The sequence below is a fragment of the Pelmatolapia mariae genome, linkage group LG23 (genome assembly GCF_036321145.2).
Source record: "Pelmatolapia mariae isolate MD_Pm_ZW linkage group LG23, Pm_UMD_F_2, whole genome shotgun sequence".
In the NCBI taxonomy this organism is placed as follows: domain Eukaryota; kingdom Metazoa; phylum Chordata; class Actinopteri; order Cichliformes; family Cichlidae; genus Pelmatolapia; species Pelmatolapia mariae.
The window spans coordinates 19,697,953-19,719,294 of NC_086246.1; the positions used below are offsets into that span (position 1 = coordinate 19,697,953).

The 21,342-nt window shown below is 38.1% G+C and overlaps 1 protein-coding gene across 1 annotated transcript; it reads right to left on the reverse strand.

Annotated features, from left to right (window-relative positions):
* Positions 1 to 10,134: 10,134 nt before the first annotated feature.
* LOC134621174 (OX-2 membrane glycoprotein-like) lies at positions 10,135 to 15,273 on the reverse strand. Its single transcript, XM_063467610.1, has 6 exons — positions 15,238 to 15,273; positions 13,170 to 13,272; positions 12,751 to 12,999; positions 12,254 to 12,568; positions 11,174 to 11,261; positions 10,135 to 11,076 (listed from the first exon to the last, which is right to left on the reverse strand). The coding sequence occupies exons 1-6, from the start codon at positions 15,271 to 15,273 to the stop codon at positions 11,025 to 11,027; spliced, it is 843 nt and encodes a 280-aa protein (XP_063323680.1). The 3' UTR covers positions 10,135 to 11,024.
* Positions 15,274 to 21,342: the final 6,069 nt, after the last annotated feature.

The window sequence follows — 21,342 nt, forward strand, 5'->3', positions numbered from 1 at the left end:
TCACAATTCAGTTTGGGGAAAGCGGAGCTGTCAGTGGGAACTCTGAGAGCTCAGACTATGCGCAAGGAATTTAAACGCGAGAGCTGCATACCTGCACCCGTGAAAATACTTTGTCGTGATTACGTTTTATCTCCCGATGAAACGCTGGACAGAGAGAGGACTTTGTCTTCTCTTCTTAAATTTGCTCTAAGAATATTTTTACAGCGCCATCATGGATACGGATGTACGAAAGAGCGTCTCTGCGTGTACACGGCAGACCTAAAAACCAACTGCGTGTAAATCTGCCTCCCACTTAAATACTCAGTTAAACCCAAACAGTCCTTTATAGGCTACTGTCCGTGTTAGTACCACCAAAGTACCAGTTCACCTTAATGAACATCCTCGCGTTTAAAAAAGAAGAGGAAGAAGTCAGTATTTTCGGGAAGAATCGCTTATTGGCCCATGCACGTGTGTAACATTGACACCCAGTCAGCTCACCTTTGTCAAAGACTCCGAAAATAAGAAGAGTAGTAACATAATAATATGTAACTCCAAAGCGCGGCATTATGCCTCCGTACTTTACCGCCAAAAAATTCAAACTGATTTAAGTGTAGGCTGGGCAAGTCAAAGCAGTTCCGGGTTAATTGTTCATCACAGCACTTATATAATCACATATAAACTAATAAAGTAGCTCAAAAAAAACCCTAAGATAAAATCACACCTGAGTGGTATTATAATATAATAACAAATGAATTATTCAACAGGCAATGTCCAGTTATCACTTCAACATGCGATATGAAGAGCGAGTCTCCCCTCTTCCGCTGCAGTGGTACAGTCCTCTTGTTATGTAACCACATAACACTGCCCCAAATATGGAAATCAACTTTTCTGTTACATTGTCCAAGTTTTTTTTTCCAGCTTGTTCTGAAACTCTTCCTGACAGGAAATCACAGTAAAACAAAGATAATTAACATTTCAGGCATATAAATTGTAGGTTTATCTTGAGGATCCCAGAGAGGCTGTAGGCTACCCTTTTGTGTAAATTACATAATATTCTCAGCACCACTGAAGACCTTAGAGTAAAAAAAATACAAAATAGAGCTAAAACTTTTTTTTTTATGATTACATGTAAAAAAAACCCCAATATGATAAAGTCACATGTGCCATTTACACATACAAATAAACAACCAGTATGCCAAAAGTGACACAATATATCATTAAAGACACAAAAGAAGAAGCATTTAATGAGATATTGTGGAGAAACAAAATATCACAATACAACACTGTGTAAATTAAGAAAACACAAAATATCACATGTGTGTTTGCATTTTCTCCATTTTGCAAGTTGTTGTTGACTTTACAAAGATTTGCACATTTAGACAATTCCTCTGGCAACCTCCTTTATCAAATTACAATATTCCTGTCAGGTTAACAGTGTCATGTATTTTCTATCTTCCCTGAAGCTGGGTTTGTGCTTCTCTTCATTTACAAACCAGGAACCTTTTATGCATTATGCAAATATGCTATGCATGATGGCAGCAAATAAAACTTTGCCTTTAAAGATCAGGGACATTTATGTTTCCATAAACTCATGTAATGCTGAATAAATAGATAGTTTACTCCATGAAACATCACATGGTTCTTAACAAGTCATTACATACTGTCTGGCGTACAACATGTTTAAATTAATTATACGTGTGTGTTACACTGATGACATTATCTCCCACTGGCTATTTTTGTTTTTAGTTGGCTTCTATCACTATATAACATCAGGTCATTGCAGTGTAAGAAAACTTGTATTTCTTTATTGCACCATTCCGCAGCCACACAAATCTAAATGAGACTGGAGTTTTCTGCAGGAGATCAGTGGCAGTTCCACAGCCTGTTCTTTCCTTAAGGAAAAATTCACAGCTGGGTTCTTCAAACAGTGTCAATCACCATTATGTTATAAATAATGTGGCACCAAAAGGAAAACAAAAACAAAAAAAACTCAGGAACTTAACAATCATGGCTTCACAAATGTGCAATAACACAAATGTGCAATAATCTTTCTGGCACCGTTGTATTTTTCACTCTGTTGTATATAGCATTTGTATTCTATTTTTATCCTATTGTATATTTTATTCTATTTTATTCTACTGTATATAGTATTCTATTTTTATTCTATTCTGTACAGTTGTGTACTGTATTTATTCTTATTTTATTTTATTCTAATTGTCCTTCATAACTTTTGCACTGTCCACTTCCTGCTGTGACAAAACAAATTTCCCACGTGTGGGACTAATAAAGGTTATCTTATCTTATCTTATCTTCATAGTTAGCTAACTTTCATCAGTTAGTTCAAAAAAAAATGTCCAAGTTGATTGATCCTCCTGTCTAAATCAATCTGTTACTGGTTTTCTATAAAATCTTCACACGCTCCTCCTAAACACTCAAATTGTGAATTCTTTTTTCAAATTCTTGCTTTATTTCACATTACCAGATGGACAAATATTCCTGCATTAAATACCTGAGAACTATGACTTCATATGTTGTGTTTGTTGCACAGATGCTGTACACTTTAATTATACTCTGCATTACAAAAAAATGCAAAAAAATAAATAATTAACTCTATAAAGAGAAACCTACTCGAGATATATTTCCAATTGTGACTCGTCAGTGAGCGGTATTCTGATCTGGGCAGGAAGGATGGTCGAGTGTATCCCATTGTGACAGTACTTGTGTCTCAAGCTTCAGTTTTTTCAGGTTCAACATTGGTCAACATTCTTTTTCTGAAGAGAAGTTTGTTGTCTGAGATCGCTATTCAATAAATGTCCTCTACCCCTTAAAACAAAGATAAAACATGTTTTCACTCATAATTTTCATCAATACATTAATATTGTATGGTATGTTTTATGAACAAATCAATAGCTTTAAACAGTGGGATGCTGGACATGTGCAATGAATAACTTTGCAAGTACAGAAAAGGATAAAGAGTGACTTACTTGTGAGTGTCTCTGCTTTTAGGTGTCTTACTCATCTCAAGGTCCATTTGTGAGAGCCTGAAAGGTTTATTGACTCTTACACTATGCACACCTTTATGTGTAGATTAAGATACATGATTTCAGGCACTACAGATACTGTTTGAGAAGAATACCTGCTCTGGGAGTTTTTCTTAAGCAGGACAGCGATGACTGCTGCACAACCACAGGCCACCAGTACAGATGCAATGACTAACATCTACCTAACATTAAATCTTGAAAAATGAACACAAACTTTAGCATGATAAATTACTCGTCAGTCTGCAACTTTTAGAGTTTCTTACCAACATTTGCAGAAGTCTTTTGGACCTCAGGAATCATCACCATCACCTCTCTGTGAGGAGCAGAGAGCACTCCTGCTGCACATCTCACCTGTGCGCTGTGTTTACGTGAACCTGAGAGCACAGCTGTAGTGGTGACAGTGAATGTAGAGTTGGTGTTGGACACACTGACAGTGTTGTACTGTGAGAAGTTGAGGTCTTGTTGTGAGACACTGAGTGTTACAGTGGGAGCAGGTCGACCAGTGGCTGAACAGGAAACAACCCACTCTTCGGTAGAGTTTGACTGTCTGACATCAACAACAGGGTCATGCAGCTCTGTGAAGGATCAGGAAATATCATAATACAAAATCAAGAAAATGTTGATTTTGGTAAGCTTTACATATCATTAATGACTAGTATACAGTAATAACTGTGACAAGTGTTTAGTATTGTGCAAATTCCCTGCTGACTCGCCCTCAGGATGTCTAGAGGCCAGAATCAAACGCACCCAAATGAGCGCATCAGTGATCATGTGCGCATCACGCAGAGGGAGAGTGAGAGACGAAAGGCGCAGCGGCAGAGGATGGCAGTTGTAACGCAGTTTGTGTGATTCCGTGTGCGTTAATGAAACTGTAAGTGTTATTACCTTTGACAGGTTAACTGGTATGATAATAGTTATAGTTGTTTGTGCATGTTAAAGCTAAAGTTATGCCCCGGTACACTGATATCACGTTAGTAGGTTTATTTACTTATTTAATTAATTTGCACTAAGTTAATACCAGTGGCCAGAATCTCCTCCAATGATTACATCCCGCGGTTAAAGGATTTTTCTGTTGTTTATTGTTTAGTTTAACTGTTGTTAGCTTGCCACATTCTTGCCTTAGTACTAGCAACTGGGAAGATATGTGCTATTTAGCCAACTTCTGGTCTTACGGCGACCCCTTGTGGACATTGTAAAATATTGCTCTGTCTGAGTAGATGATATGTTCTGATTGTTGCTTAGTTATCTTTGACCCTGCTAATTATAGTATTACCTGTTTCTGTTTCCAGAAAACCATGCTTATAGTCACCTATACTGCATCTGCCACAATTATAAGTGCATATCTGGCTGTATCACAGTTGGATTTATCATGGCAAGCCCTGCTGTAACCAGTTCTTCTGTGAAGCTTCATAAAAGACAGTGAACTAAACTCCTGGACTGCTGCAGTCTTTCTGACCGAAGACTTAGGCCAGACTTGTATACCCATCACTTCCAGTATATATATATTCTACAAGTATAATAAATGTACAAAAATGATTTTCAGTTTCATTTGGTGTTATGTTGTACAATTTATAAAATGTCTCTGATCTAAAAATCACAGATTTTCCTGTAAAAAATAATATAACAAAGAGAACTGTCACTCAGCCTCTGTCTAGGATTTTAAGGGGTGTATATGTAAAAGCCGTAATGTAAGCAGAGATCCCGCTTATTATTAACACATGACAAAGCCTGGGATCCACTCGGATGTTTAACAAGCAACTAATCTGATAGTGTAGTATAGATTTTTTACATTGATGAAAGCAATTTTACAGCACCCAACTCCTGATTGTCCCCTATTCATAAAAGTGGAAAAACACATAAAAAAATTTACTTTCACTTTCGTTTTAGGCTGGTGGTGTACGCCATAGAAGCCAAGGATATTTGTACAAGTCTCAAATTGTTTGCTTTCTTCTGCTTTTAAATCATCGAAATTACCACAAACAAACAAATGGGTAAAGGAGTACACACAAAACAATCAGCTGTTTTTCCATATAATTTTATTTATTTTGCTAAGCAATACAATGTAAATGATATTGTAATTGTTTGTATGTTTTTAAATTAAATATAAAATGAGTAAAACATTATACCAACAATTCCTAACAAGAAACACTGGTGTGATTTTATAAACAAATAATGAAGGATACGGTCAACAGTGATGGGAATAACAGCGCTAAAATAAACTGTGTTGCTCACGCTGTTACATTTTTTCAGTGACTGGCAATCTACTTAATTACTTTTTCTATCGTTACAATGCTGTAGCTACTGAGGACCACCAAGGGAGCAGGATAATGATTCAGTACATTTTTGAGTTTTTTCATTTGACTGGTGTTACTGACTTAAGATTTACACATTTAGGCAAACGCTCTGGCAACTTGACTCTTCTGAATAGTGTCTGAAGAGTTTTGTGTTAACTAGCCAATAGTGAACACTTTGTGTTCACTATTGGCTACAAAGCATGGCTCTTCCATTTGTCAGTCAAGTGCACTATCTGCTACAAATAAACATAAAGGTTTATGTTGATGAATCAAGGTTTTTCATTCTGCTGTAATAATGCTTAAGGAATGCTGAATAATGTAAAGAGGATGTAACTGTCCCCGAAACACTTAAATATAAGTGTTTGCTTTATATGTTTGTGTGATACATTCATGTTTAAATTAGTTCATTTATTTGTAGGAAAGGGTTAAAAAAATTATTGGATAAGATGATAAAAAGGGTAGCAATGATTAAAAACTTGTCTAAAATATGTGATTACAAATTAAGAGTTTGTCAAATGTGTTGGTTTTAAATGCTGTAAGGTTTGTTTGAGGTAGAGTTTGTAATGGTCACATGACCAGAGTTTAGATGAGAGCAGAACCATGGCATTGAGGGTCAGAGCATGGACACAGAGCTACATATGTAGCTAAAGTCACAACAGTAATGTTATTCTGCATGTTGTCCAAGAGGCGCACACAGTAATGGTTTTCATATATATTGTGTATATAATGTTGTATACATGTTTTACACTGGCAGTAAGAGGACATTTTCAGTGATATCCATTATATTGCATTTTTTTAGCTCAAGACTGTTTATGGACACTAAGATGAGAGACTTTGATACGGTCAGAGATATTTGCGTTGTAAACTTTGTGTTTTCTTCAGTTTTCACAATGACTGAAGAAAATAAGAGAGAGAGAAAAATAAACTTCCGAAGACATCAGTATGATGCATGGCCATTGTTTGTTGAACCCCTGTAGTTACAGAACACAAAGCTGAATGCTAACTGAAAGTGCAACCAAGTGTCACCTGCCAATCAGAAGCATGAATCTGACCACGTTTTTCTATACAACCTGCCTAACACACGTGTGTTACACAGTATTGTTGAATGAAGCCTTGAATATAATTCAACTACTGAACTCAACTTCTTCATAATATTAATTAAAGTAAAAGGAACTGCCGCTTTTTTAGCAGTCAAGTTCCCTCACCCATGATGTAAAAACTGAAAAAACATTTTCAAGTAACAACAGTAACAAGCAAATAACTAAAAGCTGTCTGCTTTTAGAGCTGATTTTCAACTGACAGAAAGTGTCCTGAATTGTTAAAATAAAATAAAATGAAATAAAATAAAACACTGTTGATATTGCACAATCAAGAGTTTGCCTGATATTTGCAATTCACACCAGATTAGAAAGGAAATAGAAGAATAAAAGAAGCTCCAGAAATAAGTTTAAAAAATTTCAAATGTCACAACTTATCAGAGACTCAAAAGGAATGATTTATCTTTATAGGTGTAAATCAAAGGATGATAAAGAGTGATCATCGCAAACTATTATCATCTGAATTAGCTGATAAAAAAAAAGGTACATAAGCAATTTTAAGAGAAGTACTTATCCTGAGATTTCTTTCTAAGCTCGACAGAGATGAGAGCAGCTGATGATCAACAACACAGACAAGGTATGATGACTGAAATCCTGATTCCTTAAAGAAAAAGAGAGTCGAGAAGGAAATATTAACCTGAAAACCTATGAAGCAGCAACAGATTGATTGAGTCATTGAATTTTTTAACCAGGCAGTGGTGACAGAGCTCAAGGAAGACTGTTATAGCGGACGCCCTGGACCACTATCTCTGAAACGTGATTCTGTACTGTTCGCTGGTACTAACGTCCGGTCAGAGACGGGGAATGATGTCAGAGTGGAAGAACTTTATTTACCATGAGCCCACATCAAACACACTCTCGTTGGCAAGTAAGGATGTGTGTCTGAAATTAATACAAATAAGAAATAATATAATGTTTAGCATTTCTCACACTTCAGTATTACAGAGAACACCATACCAGATTACAAATGAACAGAACCAGAAAAAGAGCTTATCATAATAACGTAACAGGATGGCATAAACACAGAATCATAATCAATTTAAGCCAATTCCCTCATTTATGAGTCAACACCACCCTCTAGTGGACACAATTGCTCACTCAAAGGCCGCCAGGTTTACGCAGGCTTTATAAACAAGAACAAACTCGTATGCTAACTTAGTAACTCCATCAGGTAAAATCTTTGTGAACATTAACTCTCGACAACAACTGAAACAACTTATAAATAAGGAATATCCTGTGGAGCCAGGCTACTGCTTACTTTATTCCTACAGCATAGCTGCTAACACACAAGGCAATAGTAACAGCTGTTTACATTGATACATAACAGCAACAGAAATAAAATACGTTCCCAATGTGACTTACTGGGTCTATGAACGCACACTTGCACGTGTTGTGCCAAAAACTGATTTCCAATGTTTCCGTGTGTTTTTTATGTGTAAAATCGTTACATATGTTGCTAAATAGACTTTGGTGAACAGGTATTACAAAGGGGTTATATACAAAATTAAAGATTTACCTGTTTCTCAAGTATCTTTGTAACTGTGTTATTGCACTTACATTATAATCAATCAGCTCCCTTTTGTCCACTTAAAAATTGGCAAATACCGGAAATCAGTTTTTGGAAGACAATCACGTTTTGGCACAACACCCGCCTTAGTCCGATTCAATCCAAGTCCATAACTTGCCTGCAGCAGCGTTACTCTCCGACTATACTTTTAATTGCCACAGCAAGGAGAGGACGGGTGTGCACTCTGATTGACTATTGGCCCCTGGGGGAGCCATGCTCCTCCCATGCAGGTAACGCACGCCCTGGCAGGAGGACTTTTTAGCAAGGACCTTGACACTGTTGCAAGAATTTGCTCAGGTTCCATAGAGACAAAAACCTGCAGATCTTTGAAGGATCATTTGGGAATCTCTAAACAGTGAAATAGTAAAACAACACAGTGATGGTGCACATGAGGGAAAGAGCTTATACAGAGGTCAGATGCTGCCTTGAGACAGACACAAGACTTATATCAGGTGGTAGCGTTGTTGTAGTCACTCCTGTCATCTCAATATGTACCCCGCATATTTCTGGTGCTCAACAAGACTGTTTCCTCTCATTGATATGTCTCATTTCTGTAGAGAAAACACATGTGTAAAAGTTGCACCTTCACTATAGTATTTCTGTCCTTCTCTTCTGTTCTTCTACCATTAGCTTTGCTTGTTTTTGATCTGCTAATTTTTGCTACTCTTGGTAGAAAGTGTTTATTCCCACAATGAACTTGCTGTTGCTACATTCGCGCATTATTGATATATCACCACCAATCGGAGTAATATGTTCAAGTTTACTACTTTGGTTACATGGCATTAGAAATTAACAACTCAAACCCGCTAATGCAGGCTATTCCTTGAGTGAGGCCTATTTAAACAAATTACACCACACCTCTGCTAAGAGGTGAGAAAATATATGTTTATACTGTACAAGGCTGCACCATTAAACTCTCTAACATGCCAGCTCACCTTGATGATCATCACTAAAAAATTAAAACTTTCCCATCTATAACTAAAATACCTAACTCCCATATCGTCATATACACATTTGTTTTATTAAGATACAACTTCTCATATTTGTCAAGGACTCCAAAATATAAAAACAGAATTAACGTAATGTGTAACTCCATGATGTAGCATCATAGTTTCATACTGTGCCGCCAAAAATTCAAATTGTACTGAACTCAGTTTCAGGTAAATTGTTCATCAGGTCAGCCACGGAAACACATAAACTAACAACTAAGTAAAAACCCTAAGACAAAAAGATAATATGTGAATATTATTATATAATAAACAAAGGCTAGTATTTGACAAGCACAGTCTTATTCCCAGTTTAAAATATGTGTCAGCCTGGTTTTCCCCTTCCATTTTAGTGGTATAGTCCACCCAAAGTACTATATGATTGACTAAATACTTCTACTATTACTAAACTCAGTTTAAAGAAAAAAAAAAACCCCAACATTCATATGGCCCCTTTGACCAAGTACTTGGCAACAGTGAGAAATAAAAACTCCCTTTTAACAGGAACTGCTGGCAGAACCAGGCTCAGGGAGGGACAGCCACCTGCTGTGACTGGTTGGGAGTGAGATGAGAGAGACAGGACAAAAGACACACTGTGCAAGAGAGCCAGGGATTAATAATAACTAATGATTAAATGCAGAGAGGTGTATAAACACATAAATAGGGAAAAAGGAGAAACACAACACACGCCTAGAGCTATTGCAGCGTAACTAAGGGAGGATTCTGCCACTACTACCATTATTACTACGGCTACTACAATTACTTCTCCTAATCATAATGATCAGTTTTTGTGTTAATGATGTTAACACAAACATTGTTTCCTTTCTAGATCTGTATGTGTTTCAACAAATTATGTTTAACCTGGACTGAAAGTCTTTATGACAGGTAAGTAAAGAAAAAGAAAAATCCTTGTTTTGGTTTGCAAATTGTAGGTTTATCACAAGGATCCCAAAGAAGCTAGATGTCAGAAATTACAGTATATTTTCAGCCCAACCAGAGCCCTTTCAAGCAATATTTTTAAAAAAGAAAAAACAAGATCTTTTTTATCACCGCATCAAAAAATGAAAAAAATATTGTACAAATGAAATCAGACACACAGTTTAGACACATTTAATTAGTTCAACAATAAATAATATTTGAAAATAAATTATTAAAGATATATCAGTGCAAACATTTAGAATAACCACACCACAGGTTAATACCACATAATAAAGACTGGGACTAACTCGCATTCATTTTACCACAGCTAAAACTGGCATGTAGCTTAAATGTAAATGAAATGTATTTAAGCTAAATGCCAGCACATTTGCATACTGACTGCACTGTATCACTAAAAATAATATTTAATAATAGTACAAACACTAGAGTGCAAGCTGCCAGAAAAGTGCCAAACTGAAAGTACACATTTACTATATGGACGCAGTGAATAACATCTAAACATAGAATTTATTTTGTTGAGGTATTTGCTCAGATTTGCTAGGAACGTTTCCTTGAGTTGCTTCATGTGAGCCATGTGGACCCTGCATCCGTCTGCATGTGCTTCCCTGTATTCCCTGATAGGACCACTAGATAGCAGCACAGCCCCAGTGTAATACCGCCTACAGGGTATTTCCTTACTTCCAGTGACCACACACACACACACACACACACACACACACACACACACACACACACACACACACACACACACACACACACACAAACTTTTGTTGAAAAACACTCCGGTTTACTGCTTAAAGGTTCTGCATGCAATTCCGAAAAAACGAAAGCTATATTCCTATCAAATCCTTGTGGCTTTGCACCGCTTATTCTCCATGATATTTGTGTATTTATCTTTTTTTTTTTACATTCAGAGTCGGATGAAACATGTTTTGCTCAAAGCTCCATGACATTAAAGTGCTGAGTAGCGCAGTTCACAAGAAATGTCAATGGACAGGTCCACTGATGTGAAAGTTTAGAGCTACCTGCCAATGCATGACCTTAATTCACACTTCATATGCAAAGAAAGGTGTTTTTAATGCTTGCATCGCAAAAGGGGCAGCTAGAAAGTCTAACATTGGTTATGCATGCATGCAGCATGATCCTTCGCCCTGGTTGTGATTCCTAGAATTCCTAGAAAGAAAGAGAAAATACAAAGAAAACAGTTTATCAGCCGGCTCATCTGTTAAGTAACTCTCTAAGATGTTATAAAACAGCACAAAAAACTCACCTTTTAATCACATACACTGCAACAGCTATACAGCAAACAATTATAGTAATGCAGATCAGTGTGATCGCTGACGGAGACGGTCCTGTCCCTGGAGAGAAAGAGCACCTGGTTAGTTTGTTCCAGAAACAAAATGACTGACGCTTCTCTGAAAGAGGAAAAGGGGGTGGGGTGGGGATTTACACGGTCACACATTTACTGTTAAAGCCAAACAACTAATGTCCATCATCCGTCAGATGACCTCCCCAGAGAGCTACAGCTCATCAGCACCGCTCACTGTATCGTGACGTGTTTTTTTTTTTTTTTAACTCCTAGCTGAAGCCAGAAGCGAAACTGGCGTCATCGCCGTACTGAAAGCATCAGCTGACTCACAGCATAGCATTCACTCAGTCTGCTCTTAGTCACTTTTGTTTGTTAATTTTCTAGTGTGACACTCCTTGTCTGCTACATTGTCACACTGTTTGTCCCAAGTCATCAGGAAATGAATTTAACATGACTTGGAATTTCAGGGAATTCCTGCGTTCCTGATAAGTGAAAAAAGGAACACCGATGCTGGTACCTTGCGGTCAAAAACAAACAAATAAACAAACAAAAATGACGCAGTTTAGTGAGTCTGAATTTTCCCGTTAGCTGTTAATCACAAACAGTATTCTGTCTTTGTTTGATTAGCACCGAATTGAAAACAAAACCTGTTTAAGCAAGATTTGCATCCCAATATCACACTCTGGTCAGGCTGTGGTGGAGGAATGACATCACTTTCAGTCAGTGCGCACTCTGCTGGGAACGTTCCAGGAAGCTGGGACCAGATCACCACAGGGACTTCCTACCTGCATCATTTTCTAAACGACCACAGCCAAGGTGTCACTCAAAACTCTGTCTCATAATTTCACTCTTCACTTCCCGATATTTAGATATTTAGTAATAGTTTCATGGAAGTCTTTTTCCCTGCAAACTCCACCTACGCTTGAATCAGATGATTAGAATTAACTCCCAGCGCGTGTTAATTTATTAGGAATATTTTGTTGCCAAGCATTACGCCAGTGTTATACATAAATGCGGTTACATAAAACGACTTGTGCATACCTCTCGGGTCATCCACGTCCTCCAATGCAGAGGAGGAGAAAGCGATCCTCTCTTCCCTCTCTCCTATTTTTCCACGGTTCAGCACACAAGCCGCGTGTCCACTCCAACCGGGAGGTACTTTCACAGTTATGTTGCTGCTAGTGTTGAACGTGTGGTCGCTGTTTTTTACTGTCACTGTCTGTGGTTGGTCTGCGATTGTGGCTCCATCTGAAAGGTTCCACTCTATGGTGGGAGCTGGTTTGCCTGTGGCGGAGCAGCTAAACACAACTTCTCCATCTTGCTTTGCGTGGTGCATTGTGTTCACCTTTGATATCCCTTTACGGAAAAATGAAATATTGATCAGTTTGAGAACTGCAGCCAGCTTAATGTCACAAGTAACACAGAAAAGAAAAAAAAAGAAAGAAAAAAGCTGACTATTTTTTTTAACATAACGGCTCTCTCAATTTAAGAGGTTACTTATAATGTCCGTTCATATGAATGGGTTTGCAGCAATCTACCTTGCACTTTGAGGCAAATCTGACTTCTTTTCGAGCCGCCAGGAAAGATGTTAAAGGCGCAGACTAAACAACTCTCATCCTCCCATGTGAGATTCGTCAGTTTGATCGCCGAAGGGCTGAAAGACTCTTTCGTAACGAGCACTTTTCCACGGTAGGGCGTGTTTACGTCTATTCCAAAGCGCTCGCTGTATGTTGCCATGTTCTCCACTGTCCCCTTGACGAACCTTTGCCAAGTGACCTGCAGCACACCTACCGGTAAATGCCAAAAGGTAATCCAGTAAGCACCCTGCATAGAGTGTGTCAATATTTAACTAATGTTCTGGATAACATTAGCAGCTCAGAGATTAGGATCTGGGCGAGGACAACAACTGAATGATAGAATTCATAATAATAATAATTAAAAAAACAAACAAGCGCACCTGTGGAGTTTGACAGCGCGCACTTGTAGTGCGCATCACTGCCGTACTCAGCTGTTGTGTCTCCATGTAGACTGAGTGAAGCCGAGGCTGAAAATAATGGAAGCTGAATGTAAGTAAGTGCAGACTCGATAGGAAAAAAAGCTTTTATGCTACTCAGTAATGCAGTACAGTAAAAAGGAACAGACCTGACAGTTAATCTCCTATATAAACTGTAAATTTCACCAAATTACAACTCGCACTGTTTTTTTGTTTTTGCATTTTTACTTTAAAATCCAGGTAGAACTCTTTAAATGGTATAATACATTTCCCTCTGCATATTAAAAGTAAAATTAATATGATCTGGATCATAAAACCACAAAAAGGCAGGGTTGTAAAAATGTATATCATATTATTATGATTAATATAATAATAGCAAATAATAATATAAAGGAGTTGCGTTTAGAGAGACTTACCTTTGAATAAACAAAAAACAATCAGGAGGAGGAACATCATCTTTGCTTCACTGCTGTGTAATCAACACTTTCGTTTTGTCCCTGTACTGGCCATTTATGCTGCTCAAAATGAAACTGTAACAGGGGATTTCCTGACTGCGTGTAGACCCACATGAAACCCTTTGAGGTAAGACAAACGCATGATATAGGCTTCTGGTTGTATTTCAGCTTATAAGCTTCTCATAAATGAGGCAGTGATTGGTGGTTTGATATATTTTTGCAAGATATGAAAAAAATGTAGTCAAGCCATGGTGTGCCTAAAACTTTTTTGAAGAAATACTTGATTAATGCAAATAAATGTACATTAATTGACACATTTTCATTGCATTCATTCTGTTTGATATTCCATTTCGTCCCATTAATTTGCCAATATAATCATATTTTTTTCAGGCAGCACCGTGGCACATTGATTAGCACGGTTGAGTTCAAGTCCACAATCAAGCCAGGCTCTCTCTGTGTGGAGTTTTCATGTTCTTCCCATGTTTCTCACTGGGTACTCTGGCTTCCTCCCAAAGACATGCAGTTAGTGCTGTTAGGTTCATTGTCGATTCTAAATTGCCCATATGTATAAATGGTTGTCTGTCTCTATGTGTTAGCCCTACAACAGACTGGTTACCTGTTGCCCTAAGACAGCTGTTGTTGGGTCTAAACTCAGACCCCGCTGTATCCAGGACTTATTCCCATGAAAGAAAAACAAGGCAACAGCGTTCGATCGATTACTTGCGCAAGGGAGGCCTCGTTGGTATCTTAGCTCATCACGAATGACCCCAACGATGGCCTCCTCTCGCTGCCTTTTATTGAGAGACAGTTCACACAAAAAGTAACGCCCACATAGTTTCTAAGACATTGTGTGTATATGTGTGAACTTCTGCATGTAAGTAAGAATGTGTGTGTGTGTGTGTGTGTGTGTGTGTGTGTGTGTGTGTGTGTGTGTGTGTGTGTGTGTGTGTGTGTGTGTGTGTGTGTGTGTGTGTGTCCTCCTGCTGATCAAAGGGTCATAAAACATAAAAGCAGGAGGAACATCTTTGGTCATAAAGGGGGTAGTCTCCCCCACACCCAATGTATGGTTTACCATAGGTAACACAGTGAAACCATACAAAGGGCAGGAAGTTCTACCAAACATCAAACAGACCTCCACAAGGATGTTGCCTGTGATAAAACACTTCAGCCTCACAGTTAAACAATGTAGAAATGGATGGTAAGCATAAAAATGACAAACATTTAACAATTCACTCTAACAGCTGTGATAGGCTCCGTGACCAGTTTGCCCGTCTTTGTTCTCACGTCAAAGAGGGGTTTCCAAAAGTCATTATTAAACTAAGCTGGAAATCCTTCTGGAAGACCTTCTAGACTATGGGCTCCATTTTGTATGAATGTTTATAATAAAAACGTTAACAGAAGCTGGCAAACTGTAAATCATCGTGCAATAAAGGGACTATGTCTATGATCAGCATAAAGGACTCTAGAGAACAACGTTTGACCTTTGATAAGTCTCGCCTAGGAAATTTTTGGATATCTCTTTGGCACATTATTTTTCATTCACTCTTCCTTATCTTGGGCCTCTGAGAATTTTGTACTTGTTTCTGCAGGACTAAGCAGGTAGCAGTCATCATGTTGGCAAAAGAAATCACAGAAAAAGCAAAAACGTGTATCCTGATACTGAAAACCCCATTTTTTAAGGCTTTCTCCAACATAAGACTATGTGCCCCAATGACAGGAATGAACCACACCTTTTTTACATCTTGGCTCATCTGAAGAGTCATATGATGACTAGTGGGTTGATGACCCTCAAGACAGCCCACACCGGGGGTTTAATAAACTGTGACTCTCCACCAGTTGTTGCAGAACTAAAGAAGCTTCTTGAAAAAGAGATAACACATCTTCAAAAACCTAAACACATCCAGTTGCATTTTTTAAGCTCTCAAGATTACCATGACTGAGAAGCTATACAGAGATATTAGAAAGAGAACTCCTTAAGCGCCTTGAGGCGACTGTTGTGATTTGGCGCTATATAAATAAAATTTAATTGAATTTAATTTAATTCAATAATTTGATGATCCTCTATGAGCAAGCATATGGCGAGAGTAGGAAGGAAGAGCTCCCATTTAACAGGAAGAACAACCAGAATCAGGGTGTCATGAAATGAGGAGGAGAACCCCCAAATGCAGTCTTCAACACACACAGATTTAAAGGAAAACTTAAGTGAATGCTTTGAAGATAACATAGTCCAACAGGAAGCTAAAGCCGTGGAATCCAGAAGAGTCATGTGATCAAAAAACTTACTGGCAACACACCATGACAGATGACTAATCCACCAACAAAACAGATTAGAGGGTGTCTTTTAAGCAAGCGCCACTTAGGGGAAATGAATACACATATGGAGAACACACAGGTATCAACAATCATGGAAAAAAGACTAGGGGAAATACAACTGATTACTAAACATGTGAGACAAACGCTACCAAAATAAAACAGGAAACAAATAACATTTTATAAAGATAGCAAGATACAGGAAACATGGGGGAGCCAGAACAAACGGAATCAGGGAATATAAGCAAACTATAACTGAGAACTAAAATAGATAGCAAAACTAAAACTAGGGATAGCCCAAGGATATACGCAAAGAAACCGACCGTGAATATCTGCAAGAAAAAAAATAGCAACTCAAAGCACAATAATAGAAGAATCACAAAAAGAAACACAAACCTTAAAACTTGGGCGCAAAACCACAACATAGAGAGGAACAGTCATCTACAGCAAGAACAAGCAGCACAAAACACAAACTATGGGAGACAAAATTAGACAAAAGCATGAGTTATTCCTGGGAGATGAACAGAGACAATGTCCCGGAGGTGTTATACTGGATTTAGGTCAGGTGAGCAGGGGGACCAAGCAGTGGTATCAATTCCTTCATCCTCCAGGAACTTCTTGCATACTTGTCATGAATCCAGGAATTGTCGTACATCAGGACGAACCCAGGACCCTCTACACCAGTATAGGGTCTGAGAATGGATCCAAGGATTTCATGCACAGATTTCATCATCATCATCATCATGATCATCATCATCATCCATAACAGTCTACAACTCAGATTTCTGATGCACATTATAGGCTATGTGTCTTGACAGGCTAAATTACGCAGATATATTCTAAATGTCAATTGCCTGCATGTTATATTTTTACACTAGAAATAAATAATGTAATTTAAATCAAATCAAATCACTTCTATTGTCACATCACATGTTCAGGTACACTGGTATAGCACATGCGAATGAAATTCTTGTGTGCAAGCTTCACAAGCAACAGAGGTGTGCAAAATGCAACAACATAAGAACAAGCAAAATATAAGAATAGGAATTTGAGAATTATAAGAATAAATATATGTACAAATACAAGAATGTATGCACATTACTGAAATGTATACTAAATATATATATATACATATATATATATATGTAAAATAAAATAAAATATACAGAGGTCAGCAGTTGGATATTGTGCAAAACAAGTGGCATTTATGTACAGTATGGAGTGCTGTCAACCCTGTTAAGACTATTCTCTACCTGTCCCCTCAGTCATACCCTCTTCGGGATGGTTGGGCTTATCTGATGTTTCCAAAACATCCCATTAAAAAGAGTTCTATCAGTGTTACACAGATCATACTGGAACCATTAAATTAGTTTTCTTTTCCTCTTAAAGTGGCAGGATATCTGTGATTCACTGTGTATGTACTGGACTCCACAAAATAAACTTGGCTAATAACTCCAGTTATATGAATTGATTTTATATCAAACCGTGTGTCAGTCTTATAGCATATGCTGACAATACAAAATTTTGTCCACATTATCTCTCTATTAGCTGTCCCTGGACACATCACAGGCTCTACAAAGGTTCACCTCAGGTGTCTTGTGGGACCAAAAATTTGAACGTTACTGTACCTGTGAGGACCAACAGCCCTTATGGGGACAAAACACCTGTCCCTGTGAGTTTGAAGGCATTTTCGAGACTCAAAATGTGGTTTTAGTGACAGGTTGGCAATTAGGTTATGGTTAGGTTTAGGCTAAGGGTTAGGATTAGACATTCATTTTTGATGTTTAGGGTTAGGGTAAGCAGCTAGGGAAAGCATTGTGTCAGTTAGATATCCTCACTAAGATATGAAACCAAAGAGTAAACTCAACATGAAGTCGTGTATGTGTGAGAGAGAGAAAGAAAAAAGTACTTGAGGTTTTGAGTACCACAGATTAAGCCATCATCACACATTTGGATTCCAGTTCCTCTGACACACTCAGAAATGATGTCAGTAACATACTGGCAAAGACATAATTGTTAAAAAAAAAAAAAGAGTTTCTAGTGGGATGGCTGTTTTGCGCCAAATTCTTGCTGAATCAAGCCTCAGATATTTTAACTTCACTTAAAAAGGCAGTGACTCACACTTACATGACTACTGTAAGGAAGTCATGTATTTGTCGGCGTACCACTTTTCTCTTCTCTGTTTACAACATCTCCAGTAATCTCAAATGGTCAAAAGAAAATAAGAAAACCCCAAAAGCAGAAGTCCCCAAACCATTTGTAGTTTTGTTGTTATGTGTTACTGAAGGCTGATGGTAAGTATTCGTGTGGTTTTTGACAAATATGCTTTCAATTGACGTCCAAACCTGTGCTGGGGAAGTTTGCCCAGATGAGGGGGCAGTAGGTATGTAAGGTACCGTGGAACAAAAGAAAAAGCATAAAACAGGATTTTAGGAGCATATTTTATTTCTGGCTTTTTGCTAAACAGAAAATAATCAGCAAAAACAATTATTGCACTCTGTCAACGGATGCTTCACGCCAGCCTTGTGTTAAGTCTTAATGAGCTCAATTTCAGCCTCAGCATTATGCCAAACATGTTTGTGCTGCAAAGGTTGTATTTCTTTATAAATCACGTGTCACTTCAACAAAAGAAAAATAACACATTCCTGTTTTCTTTACTTTTATGAGGTCTTTTATGACGTTCGGTGTTACCTGGTGTTACCCAATTTACCACAGTGCAGTAAGTCACACCCTGAGGACAATGCACTTGTGTAATCCTGAAACTATTGTGATGTGGTTTTATCTTAAGGAAATGTTAAACAGACTTCCCTGTTACTGCAAATTGAAACAATGACTCTTATATTTTTTGTGCATAGATCTTTGCAGAATGTTTCAGTGATACATCAGCAGGAACGCACTTCAGATTGTTTCCATCTTCCTAATGAGCCTCTGACGGCACATTACCCATAAAACAAACTGTCAACGTCTCCTTCTGACATCTTGTCTATAAAACAATAGAGGATAGAGGGAAGTTTCTTAAACATTGTCACACCACAGGAAAGAACCTAGCTGCTATTCACAGGGCAGGGGTTCCTCCAGTGTAGGTGAATACCAGGTACGGCAGGGATTGAAACCACAAAAGATCCTCATACAGATAACAAACATATTTAAAAAATGTCTTGGTACTGCAGAGTGAGCTTGAGATAATTTATCAGTTTCATTCTGAAGATTCCAGGAAACTATTCCATGACTGCTTTATGAGTCATTAGGATTATACAGATGAGATTGCACTCATACTTCTGATTTATGACACAGAATAGAGTGCAGAGATTTTGAAATCAGGGACTTACTGTAGGAGGAAAACAGGGAAGTACCTCTGATACCAAACTCCTGCAATACAGCAGTGGGAGCACAGGCAGGAACTGTGTGATTATCATTAGAAGCAGTATTATTTATCTTACTTGCAGACGATTCTTCTCTCGTTTTCTGACTTATCTCATCACCCTGGCTCTCAGCTGCAAAGCAACAGTTTGATTTGATTTCACCCACTTTGAAGCAGTAAAGGCATCCAGTGTTTATGTTAAATAATGACTGCAACGAGCGTTCAGTAAAGATAAATCTACTGATACATTTAATGTTGCAGCAGATTCTGGTGGTTATGTAGACATCTTTAAGCTTCCTCTAACTTTCACTTTCATCTATGTAGAAAGCAGAAGCCCAGCTTCTTACTAAATGACCTTTCTAGCCTCACAGGTTTGATAAATGACCTTTTGACAACTGAGTCACGGTTACGGTAATTTGCATGAACATGAGAGAACGTAGCGGTTGTCACGTGCAGTAAGATGCTGAGTTTGCTCCTCCAATCAGGATAGCTGACACGTTTCCGTTAATTACGCTGAGACAATCACTTTTAATGATCGTTAATGTCTTCTGTTTATGCAACTCTCACTGCACAGAAGGAGGGGCTTTCAGATTCCTGACCTCACAGTTCCTCTATGTTGGTTAGAAAGGGAATATTAAACCAAAGCAGCAGGGGAAAGCCAGACAAGGGGAAAAACAAAGGATTTCTAACATCCTCACTTCAGGTGTAAGAAAAGAAATTACTGTTATTGTGCAGACACTCTGGTTTCATAAGCAAGTCTGATCTACTTCTACTTTTCATCAAAATTCTAAGTAAGCCACATTTAAAAGTGCAGCTATAAATGACTGTTCTTTCATAAGTTGCATATGCATGTAAAATATCTAAAAAGTCAATTTTTTAAAAATGTGTTTCACTTAACAGTAAAGAAAAGTGTGCATCAAGAAACAGCTAATCCCAGCCTGAGGGTCTGACCAAGAGCAAGCCTATATTTAGGTGCATCAGTCCAGCTCAGGGCAATATACAGGAAATGCCATCATGAACATCTGTGCACTGTCAGTGAGAACGTATGACAGGATCTACGTTTAAAAAAAACAAAAAAAGAGAGAGAAGTTCAATTTTAGCATGTGCCCTTTTCCGAAGAGGGAACTATATTTGACTAGACAAGGCGATAAAAAAAAATCACACATGCACTCAAACAGCTGCAGACCTCATGAAATAATGTAAACCATAGATTAACTTACCTCATACCCTGTTACTAACAATATGAGGGGGGAAATAACACTTTTTTTCAAAGTCTGCCTGCCTGTCAGCCAAAATGATCCTGCAACACAAACACACATGATTGACTTTAGCTGGGTCCTCCTTTGGAGAAACACAGCTTACCACATTATAAAAACAAAAAAAACCCAAAACAAATTATGACCACTTCCCTAATTTACAGTATTTTTAACCCCCTCTGACATATTAATGCAACATGCATATGACTGAAAAAGCAGGCTAGCGCTTCTTCTGATCCTGAACAATAAACTGATCCTCAGCGTCACACTGACCGAGTCTGAAAAGGTCAGATGTGTCAAAGTTACCATGAAGACTCAAATGTGGGTGAAAGTTGAAAAGTGTAACACATTTAACGAAATGAAACCTCAAGATGACTGTTGCAGGTAACAGTGTTTTCAGTGTTTTCAGGTGTTTCTCGAAGCAGGTACACAGGCTGAGTGGCACTTGGGCACAGTACTAAACAGTCATGAGAAAAACTCTCTTTTACCAGGATTGCGCTTCAGTACTGGAAGCTTCAGACTGAGTAATTAGTAAAGCAAAAGCAAGCAGAGTGAGGGTGGGTCAAGCGTGTATAAAGGTAACTATTTAGCAGGCTTTCCAACAAGTCTCTGCATGCATAGAAAAACAACTTGGCAAGGAGTGGTGGTTGGGAGCTAAGTTTAAGGGCTGCACTAACTGAAGAAGGAGAACAGGTAATACTGGGCTTCCTGAAACCACACCCACCACTGTAACACCCATGCATGCATTCACACAG